The 10,703-nt window shown below is 38.3% G+C and overlaps 1 protein-coding gene across 1 annotated transcript; it reads right to left on the bottom strand.

Moving 5' to 3' along the window:
* Positions 1 to 235: 235 nt before the first annotated feature.
* On the bottom strand, positions 236 to 1,655 carry LOC119422545. Its single transcript, XM_037689922.1, has 5 exons — positions 1,449 to 1,655; positions 1,222 to 1,307; positions 885 to 1,079; positions 720 to 799; positions 236 to 380 (listed from the first exon to the last, which is right to left on the bottom strand). The coding sequence occupies exons 1-5, from the start codon at positions 1,597 to 1,599 to the stop codon at positions 236 to 238; spliced, it is 657 nt and encodes a 218-aa protein (XP_037545850.1). The 5' UTR covers positions 1,600 to 1,655.
* Between the last annotated feature and the right edge of the window lie 9,048 nt (positions 1,656 to 10,703).

Raw genomic sequence — 10,703 nt, 5'->3', positions numbered from 1 at the left:
AAAATTAAATCACTGTCATAAATATTTCAATTTCTCTGAACTTTTTCCATTAAATCAGTTCTTTTATAACATTTTTCATATAAGTCAAGCCATCAAGTGGGATATTGAAATACAGTACTAATAAAACTGAAATGAAAAAATTTATTTTATTTTATTTTTTTTTTCAAAAAATGCCACTCATCTAGTGAATGCAAACTGTTGAAACAGAAAAACACAGTTCACAAAGAGGGTATGATTATAACAGCCTATTATCATCGTTGGAGACAGCCATTGTGGTGATCATTGGCGCTTCTTCAGCTGGAAGTCCCCGGTACACATCCTGTATCCTTAGGGTCGAGATGAGTGGCAGAGGGCTGGTAGTGCCTTTATACAAGTTGCTTCTGTTGAGAAAAATAAAAATTTGTCATAAACAAGACATTAATAGGCAAATGATGAAATTTATACTAAATAAAGCCTATGTTATTGTATTTTAGGCAATAAAGTTATTGTCTTGTTTAAAAGCGAAGTTTGATTAGTTACTTATTTGCATTTTTAACCTATCTCTGGCATAGTACAACATAAGCTTAAGTACCATACCATAACATTTTATGTATAAAGCACATAAAACAGCAAAACATGCACTTCTTGTGCATGTGTTGTGATAGTAAATTTAATGAATTTTTAAAAATGTGTGTGTGTGTGTTTGTGCATGTGTCTGTGTTCTTTAAATTAAAACAAACCTAATTCCTTCAAAGATTTTCCTCTCTCTTGGTTTTGCTGACAGGACGACCATGTCCTTAACTGGACCAGGTTTTATGCCCTGCATCCAAAAACAACATTGATGTAAATACAGTATTGAACTATAATTCATAAGCAGGAATAAAGAGTCATCAATATGTAGTTACCATTGTCCTCGGTTTATGCCACTTTTGTTCGGTGTCTGTGCAGCTTAGGACTGGAGGAACAGCTGGAAGCTTCAACTGGGAGTAGTGAGCCGTCTGGAAAAGCAGAGCTGCCACATGGCTGCACAGGACTGTACCTGCCACACAGGTGCACTGACATCCCTGAAACTCCACCGGCTTTGATTCCCTCAGCACCATCTGTGTACAATACCAAATATTTCAGAGACCAAAATGTACCAACTGTAAATGCTATTATAAAAAGACAACCGTAATTATCAAAGTCCTACTAGCTTCTTAAAACACAGCCCTGTAGAGAACATGTCGGGTGGTTTTGACTTACACTCAAACAGTGGGGCTTCTGGCTTTTCCTCATTGACTGGAAACACTCAGCCCTAACTGTTACTTCTCCTGCCTCCTTGTTTGAAACTAATATTTGGGTTAATCAGAAACATTGTACAGACAACACACGTTTACTCAACAATTTAGCAAGGTTAGCTACGTTAGCTGTGTTATATGTAGCCTGCATGAGGCAGTTCGGTGAACTGAAAAAAAAAAATACCGACTTACCTTCGTACTTATTTATGTAGTTGGACACATAAAGCTTGAATCCTTTGTCCTTTTTAGATGTGGGCGCTTTCGAGAAAGTCTGAATAATTCTGTAGACATCATTAACAGATATTGTTGGCAAGTCCTGCAGTGATCGAGTGAAAAACGCCATCACTAACACTGTGTTGACAGCAAACAGGAAGTGCGCAGCCCTTCTGAAAAATGCGGAAGTGCTAGAACGGAAGTCCGTGGCATATAGTCTATTGTTTCCCTAATAGATGTGGATACACATTTTGGTGGTTCAGCCAGTACACCAGTGGGTCTTCTGATCTGTCCAGTGGTGGATCTGTCATGTATTGCTGCACTTCTACTGTAGCATCTGCTGTGGCATTTCTTGCTACAGATGCATCCCTATCCAAAGCTTCCCAGAGGTTTATATCTGAAAATAGAAACATAGCAATAATCATAACTTAAAGATTCATTTTTTGCCAATAAAAAAAAAGTAAAGTTGCAATAATGACTGACCAAACTTTGTTGAATTGCATTAGACAAATCATTACCCGTGGAAGAAGGATTTGGTAAATTTGCTGGTGCTGGTTGTGCTGATGTGGAGGCTCTTCTCTAGGTGTCTCAGCTGGTGCGTGTCTGATCAGCTGTGAGTCTGTTCACGGCAGCTTGTGCCTGTGCTTGATTGTAAAATCCTAATCTTTTAAATCTTGGGTCCAGAAGTGTAGAAAGCGTCAATGCTGTCTGGTTCTCAATAGTGTCAAACTTGTTTTGCATTGCTGTCATTAAATTATGTCCCAGTTGCTTAGCAGTGTTGTGTGTTACTGTTCCAATTGTTTTGAACAAGTACATCATTAACATCTTGGTCATTGGGATAACTTTTGAACTTGGAGACAGATGGGTGACAGGACCGACAGGTGAGACGAGAGGACGTAGTCATACAGGCAGGGGTCGTACAGTTTTCAGAGAGGCGTCAGTCCAGGGGGTCGAGCAGAAGGCAAAGTCAGGTGAGCGATGAGTCAGGAAGCTGGGAAAGCGAACCAAAGAGGTAAGAATACAAACCAAGGAACGGGACAGGAGCAAGGAGGACAGGTAGGTGACTAAACTGGGTAAACACTATGAGATACAGGAACAAGAGATCAAGAGCACGGCATATCTAGTGGCAGTAAACTGTTTTCAACTATCTGGCAATCACCCTTCTTCTTCTTCTTCTTGGTGAGTTTAATCCATCTGAATGGACTGTTTTCCTTTTTAGCAGGTGAAAAAGCACAGGTAAGTACCATCCAAAGATAACATCTACTGGCAAGTTTTCAATCACCCCAAATGTCAATAGATATGATTGTTCATCAATAACAACAGTGAAATCTGCTTTGGGGTATGAATGTTTGTCAGCATGTACACAAAATGTCCCCTTGTTTACCATGATCTATCTGTCCCACTGGTACAAGACTCTGCTTTATAAGTGACATGAAGCTACCAGTGTCCAAAAGAGCAGTCACAGTTTGTCCATTAACAGTTATTTGTTGATAGTACTGAATAATGTTTTCACTCCCAATAACTGCCTCTTCAGGTCAGGATGGATAACAGGCACCCATGACACCAAAGATCATGCTCAATCATCTCACCCCTGAAGAAGGGCGCGTCCAAAAGAAGAAAATGAAGATGCATACGTGCACAAGATCTGCTGTCAGACAGAATTTAACACAAAATAAAATTAAATCTCTAACAAAGTAAGTGAAAACAACCAGGGATCAAACCAGTAGAAAGGTTGAGCCTTAGAGGAAGATAAAATGCAAAAATTGAAAGACTGAAAAAGCTGAAATGTTGAGAACAATATCTAAAAGTTTCCTGATTTTCAGTGTGACAATGTGAAGATTCAACGAGTGTGCTAGCTTACTTAGATAGAGAACTTTACTAATTGGCTTTTCTATTCAATTCAAAAATACTTTATTAATCCCAGAGGGAAATTATTTTGCTGTTGTAATTCATTATCCTCATTTCATTAAGAGATGTTACAGATACTGATGCTGTAGACAGGAAGGATCTCTTGTAAAGGTCCATCCCACAGTGGATCTTAAGAAACTGGCTGCAGATGCTGTCTGATCCGTCCACCCAGACTCGGCTGGCCTCTCAGTTCCCCCGGGCTGTATGACCACCTGAATGCCGGGCAGAACTCCTCCCAGTGCGATGGCCACTCCTCCCAGCAGTCTGCTGAGGTCCTCATCGCTGCGGACAGCCAACTGTAGGTGCAGAGGGACGATCCTGTCCTTCTGCTGTCATGAGCCGTGTTTCCTGCTAGTTTTTTTTTTTTTTTCATTCAACCTTTATTTAGACAGGTAAATCCCATTGAGCCTCGAGGACTCATTTACAAGAGAGACCTGATTTCAACAAAGAAAGATGACAACAATGGACAATAGCAACAACAATAAACAGTTATAAAAAAGCATGCTACAGTTTTCTTTTTTTTTTTTACAAATAGGATGGCTAAAAGAAAAAGCTAACAAAAAAAAGTTAGTTCCAGGATCTCAGTGGTCAGGCACTTGAGCACAGCTGGCAGGTAGATGAGAATGCATCCTCAGAACATCCTTTCAACTCATTTGAGATTTTGGGCTGTAGCTGAAATATTATTTGAGCTTTTGAGATGTTAATCAGCTGCTGTTGGTTGTAGAAAACTGTCTTGTTGCCATGGTTATGCATAATAATAAATGTCCCAAACTAAAAAGTTTCTGTAAAAATCCTTCCAGCTGCACAGCATCTGATACCAGAGGAAACAGTCATCCAAAAAATGTGATTTACATCCAGAAAAAGAGGAATTAATGTTTCCAAAAGCAAAATCTCAGAATGAAAGTAACAGAGCTGCTCCAACATGCAGCCACCTGGAGCGGCGCAGTTCTAGAACAACATTGTATGTGTATGTGTATTTGGGTGGCTGTGGCTGAGTGGTTAGAGCAGTCGTCCTCCAATGCAAGAGTTGGGGGTTCAAATCCACCAGCAGTCACATGCTGAAGTGTCCCTGGGCAAGACACTGAACCCCTCGTTGCCTCTGATGTGTTTCCATCAGTGTATGAATGTGATAAAGCTCTGATTATTCTCTTTAGAATGATTTGTTCTATTAGCTTTGTATTGTTATAGTAGAGTGCTGTATGAATGGATAAATGAGGCACAGATTGTTGTGTAAAACGCTTTGAGTATCTTGATCAGATAGAAAGGCGCTATATAAGTACAGTCTATTTATAGTCCATATGCATGTTGTATGTGAATGTTCCTGTAAAGTGCCCTGGGACCACTTTGTTGTGATTTGTCGCTATATAAATAAACTGAATTGAATTGAGTGAACCCATTGTATTCCTGAAACTACAATATAATTAAAAAGCTGGAAAAAAAATTTATGTATAATTTTACTGCTAAAACATAATCAACTAATAAAACTTCCTTTAATCGTGCACATTAAGAGTTTCTATATACAAGCTTCTCAAATGATCTGGAACTGATAAAAATAACCAGCATTATGAAAACTGTCTCCAGTAATACTCATACTGCAGCCTAAACCATTAGTTTGGCTTTGTGTTGAAATCTATGGTGATGTATAAAGTCACAAATAACAATATATTTATTTCTTCTACAGGTCTTTTCTTCAATTATTTGTTTTTTCATCCTCCCTTTTATTCTGAAATAGCTTCATTTCCTTCATTCAGACTTTTGTAATAGCTTTAAAAAAAAAAAAAACTATTTTCAATATATTGAGTTTAAACTTAAAATCTGAAAACAAAACTGTAGTAGTTCTGGTGTTTGTCCACCAGAGGTCGCTATACTCCCACAGCTGCAGCCAATCACCTTATGTGCCAGAAGGCTGAGAAGATCATTTGTCCAACACTGGAACATTACCTCTACTATGGTTCATGCTCTCAGCCTACTGGTGTTTTTCTGAGCCTTGTGAATATTAATACCCTCTGTCAGTGTGACTGCTTAAATACCTTCCTTGGACCCTGGACCTACCCAGACACTTGAACCTGGCTTACGCCCTCCAGCTGCGTCTCCTACTACATGCCTCTTGTGATTTTCTGGATCCTCTCTCTTGGACTGTTACTGGTTGGAACCATAGACGAACCTAACACCATCATCTGTAAGGAACTGCACATTCAGTGCTAAGAACCCCTATTATTTGAGACCTGACATTAATTCAATCAACCTTTATTTAGACACGTAAATCCCATTGAGCCTCGAGGACTCATTTACAAGAGAGACCTGATTATTAATGACATCTCCTTGCTCCCCAGGCATCCTGTCTAGTTCCTGTTGTTGCCAAACTGTAAATAAAAGCACTGAACTGATCTTACGGTTTCAAACGTCCATTCTCAGTTCCCTTTCACTCTGGGTATTCAGATCTAATGACAAAAACAAAACATATTCCCTATTTTTTGTCTTTCCAGTCTGTGGGCCTGATAAACTGTTTATTTGCAGGAAGGGGTTTGTGCCAATTATTAGCTGTCATCTTACACATTCTACGCTTCTCCCCATTCTTAACCCCTACCCTGAGGTAATTTTACAGGTTTGATGTTAAGTAATGAGCATTAATCATAACTGTATTCACCGAGCATTTTCCAGTACAAATAATTAAACTGCATTGTTTTAACCAGTTTGTTTTATTTTATTTTTTTTGCAGGGAAGTCTCATAATTTTCCATGCATATGTGCATTTTTCCCTCCTCTGTGTCAGCTCAAGCAATAACCTAATGAGCCTAATCGGCCGATTATATTTTTAATAAACACAGCAGGCATCTGGAGTCTGCTGAGGCTCGTAGCAAAAGGTATCGAGAGACTTTCAATCACTCACTATGGAACACTTCCAGCTGATTAGACACACAGTGCTGTGTGTCTGGATGTGTGCGCTTGCAAACGTCCTCTAATCTGTACTTTGTGTGTTGGCATGTATGACAAGCTTTTCCATAAGGAAATCACTACGTGATGCTATTTTTCTTTGTCTCCAGATATGAGCTACTCATTTATTTATTTTTTAATACAAAAAGTGTGTGTGTGTGTGTCTGCAAAACTCTAAAACTTCAAAGCTGTGTATGGGGTTTTACGTCTGTGTATTTGCATCCCATTATCCCCTTTCTCTGTTGACTGGATGAAATCCCATTCCAGCAGTTCCTCCTCCTCCTCTGCACCCATTCCCATTCCCGGAACACCCCTCCACTCAATATTAAAATCTTCCCTTCACCCAAGCAGGCGATGGATGTCTCCAAAGATGCTTTTTCATGGCTGCATGATGTTTTTATGTGCGTTCAAAAGTATCAGCTGAAATCTCAGGTGTAAGCTCTGACACACTAAAATTCAAGCGTTTTTCTTATTTAATTTATTTATAAAACTTTAAAGTCACTAAATGACTCGTGTCAAAAAACCTGAAGGCGTGTACAAATTATTAATATTGTTTACTTTACATGAACGTTTTTCCTGATATTTTAGGAAGAGATGATCGGGGAAGCCATGTCAATAAAATTGTTCAAAACCTTCACATCGTTATGTTCAAAATAAATGTATCATTTTTATGACTTATCAATTTATTTTTGCATATTGTTGCTAATCTTGTATTGAACTTATATTAATCTGTATTTTTATTTTCTTCATAAATTTTATTTAACAGTTTACCTGTTACCAGCATTATTATGATGATGAATATATGGAAGCCCATTTCCGCCATGAAAGAAAAACAAAAGTCCAACAGGAAGTCATAATTATGAGTTTTGAAGTCATAATTATGACTTCCTGTTGGACTTTTTTTGTTTCATGGTGGAAATGGGCTTCGATACTAAATACTATATAAGTGGCGATGAAAAGATGTCTACATTACAAACCTTTATTTAAAAGGATTGATGTTTGAAGGCAGAGGGATGTAAAAATTGAATGAATGAATCCATGTGCTATGCAGGAAAACTTCCGGTGTTTGACAGGAAGTTGCTTCCCGATCCCAGTAGAGTCACGGTGTCCGGCAAGGGACAAACTTTGAAATTAAATTCGAAAAGTCGAAATTATCACTTTAAAACTCATAATTATTAGGGATGGGGCCGATCCGGTCCGGTATTTGTATCGGCCTCCAATACCAGCATAATTGACGTATCGGGTTTTTCCATCCACCTGCCGAGATTTCCAATCCACGATGCATGTTGGCTTCAAACTATGGGATGGATTTCCTGAACGGCGGCGTCTCATGAACCCAGAGTAGTAAGACCAGCCTCACATTCAGGAAATCCAGTCCATAGTTTGCAGCAGCTACAACGTGAGGACTGAGTTAGCAGCACTGTGGCTAACAGCTAACAAACTTTTCATCTAAACATGTCGCTGTGTGGAAGTATTTTACACTAGAAACACCACACAACAAGACAGCAACGTGCAATGTCTGCAGAGCCATAGCACCACATTAAACCGCGGTGAAGTTAGTTTTACGATTGACATTCGAGCTCCGTGGCTTCAGCGGGGCGCTCCTCTCGCTAAACCCGAAACAGGCAACTCGACGCCGGCCAGCCCCTCTCAGTCTGCCCGTCTCTGAGGAGGGACAGACTGAGTGCGGCTGACCGAGATCAGACTGCCTGCTTTGGACTGAACAAGAAGAAGACGTCGCTGAAACCACGGAGCTCAAATGTTTACAGAGAAGTTGCTAAACTTCATAATTAATGACCGACCACTATCAGTTGTAGAAAACTAAGTATTTCACAGTTTGATACTTGCAGCCAAGATATAGTTTACCCTCCAGGAGATATTTATCAGTACAACAGTAGACAATCATAAAAAACATATGATTTGAAAATTATATATATTAAAAACAAAAGCATTATAAACATTATAAAGTGATGTAAAATACTTAAAAAACATGTCTGTTGGTTTATGCCACAAACTTAGCAGATATTTAAAGCCATTTAATTTTTTAATTTATTTATTCATTCATTCATTCAAAAGAAACTAAACTAAATAAATTAATCAAAAACAAAACATTTAATGAAAAGAGTGCAGAAAGAAGAAAAAAAAATTCTTATATCTCCCCCTTATTAAAAAAATAAAAATAACTTTAATCACTTAAATTAAATCGCTTTAATATCCACTTTAAAGTTAGGAATAAAAAAAAAACATGTTTTGTGTTAGCAGAATTTAATTCTAACTTTGAAACTTATCCAACATTAATAAACTTACCTCAAGTTGCCATTTTAGACATGCGTGCATATATTTATACAAATTGTACTTGGGATTATTACAGCCTCGTAAAATCAATGATCATATTGGAACTGGATCGGTACCGTCCGATATCCAGCTTTAGGCATCGGATGGTAAAAAATGTGGATTGGTGTGTCCCTAATTATGACTTTTCTCATAATTATGATTTAAACTCAAAATTATGACGTCCCGTTGGGCTTTTTTTTTTCTTTCATGACAGAAATGGGCTTCCATATAAAGATAAGAGGAAAATGGCATAAAAATATATTTTGGGTTTGTAGCTCTTTACTTTATCAACACAGTTTTGTTGTCTCCAGTGACATCCATCCATCTATCTGTTATCTTTACGCACTTCTTCCTTTCTGGGTTGCATGCTCTAGTGACAAAATCCCTAAATTATTTGACTTAAGTTAAAAAAAAAGTCGTTATGCTGATGAAGCATTCCAGATCGTAGGCGAAACGTTTCTGCCCCCCAAAAAAAAAAAAAACTGTCCAGATGACCCGACTGAAAAATGTTGGATTGTATACCTGGATTATTGAGCATGGACTTTGTTGCTGTTATGTTAAATAAAAATATAAAAATTCTCCTTTTGTCACGTTCGGGTTTTGGATTCAGAATAAGCCAGACAGGGGAGTAGAAACAGACCAGTTATTTGTTTTTGCTGCTGGTTGCTGGAGTCAGGATCAGGAGTGTTAACAGGTCCTCGCAGGCTGTCAATGATGATGTCACTGCAGGGCAGCACGTGGTTCATGGAGGGGCAAGTCCAAGAGCAGGGTCCAGATAACAAAGCAGGGGTCACACACGGGGAACAGAGAGCAGAACCCAGAGCCAAGTCATAATCATAGTTGTGGAGGGAAAGAAGAGTTGTTTACCGTGGTCTGATGTGAAATCAAAAATCCCAAGAGGGACGGGCAAAGCAAAGAATCCAGGAAACAGGCGTGAGGAAGTGATGGTAGTATGAAACAAAAGCTTCAAAACATGCTTCGAACCCTGCAGTAAAATTACACTGAACCACTGCTTCGGAGCCTGTTTTGGTGCGGAAAAAGTCACATGACGTCCGAAACACAAACTGTTCCGTTGTCGGAATGAATCTCTTGACTGGTTCATGGTCCATACAGCTGATTCCCTGGCACCGCCTCGTCTCGATTCTGACAGGTGACAGGTCGAGACAGTTGTGAATTGAGAGCTCAACACTATGAAACATTTTGGAGCCGTTTCAATGTGTTGGAGAGCAGGTGTGTTTCTGCTGGTAGTTTGAACTGAGTAATTATGGAGGCAGCCAGAAAGAGAGGTTGTTCTAACATGTGGGAACACTTCATTCTGCTCATCAGGTGGTTTTGGTATTTAAATGTCAAAAAAGTTCTAGTAATGTTCAACAATGAAGATATTCTAGCTGTTTTTTGTTACTTTTCTTTTTTTAGCCATCCTATTAGTTAATTTATTTTTTTAATTAAAAAAAATCTGTATGCCTTTTTATAACTGTCTATTGTCACTGTTGTCCATTGTTGTCATCTTTCTTTGTTAAATCAGGTCTCTCTTGTAAATGAGTCCTGGAGGCTCAATGGGATTTACCGGTTTAAATAAAGGTTGAATGAACAAATTATTATCTAACCCATTTAACTCATGTATTTAATATAATTACAGTAAAATGATATATGTGATTTTAATAATCATATCAGTATGGGCTCAAATTAATTTTTTTTAAATTTCCATTAGTGTATTTGTGCAGGTGCAGTGTTTGGTGTGTTCAGCTGAAGCATCATGGGAACACCTCCTCTATGATCAGACACTTCAGCTCCAAACATGGAGATGATGGAGACGTCATTTTGTTGTTCTTTTTAAGAATGATAAAGACTCTGACTCTGTCACAGTTACACAAGCACAATACCACTGAAACATTTTTATTAAATCTCTTCAATGCCCATGTATCAATCTTTATTCAAAAACATGTTAGCATGAATACATTTTCAAACCAGACAACATAGAAAGTTGATGAATTAAAAAAATCTGTTTTTACCACAGTAAAGTAGTTTCTTTTAAACACTAGTTATTGAAGTTCTTCGG

The sequence above is a fragment of the Nematolebias whitei genome, chromosome 16 (genome assembly GCF_014905685.2).
Source record: "Nematolebias whitei isolate Nwh7 chromosome 16, NemWhi1, whole genome shotgun sequence".
Taxonomy (NCBI): Eukaryota; Metazoa; Chordata; class Actinopteri; order Cyprinodontiformes; family Rivulidae; genus Nematolebias; species Nematolebias whitei.
Note: the sequence above shows the minus strand (reverse complement) of the source record. Positions and strands in the feature narration are given on the sequence as shown.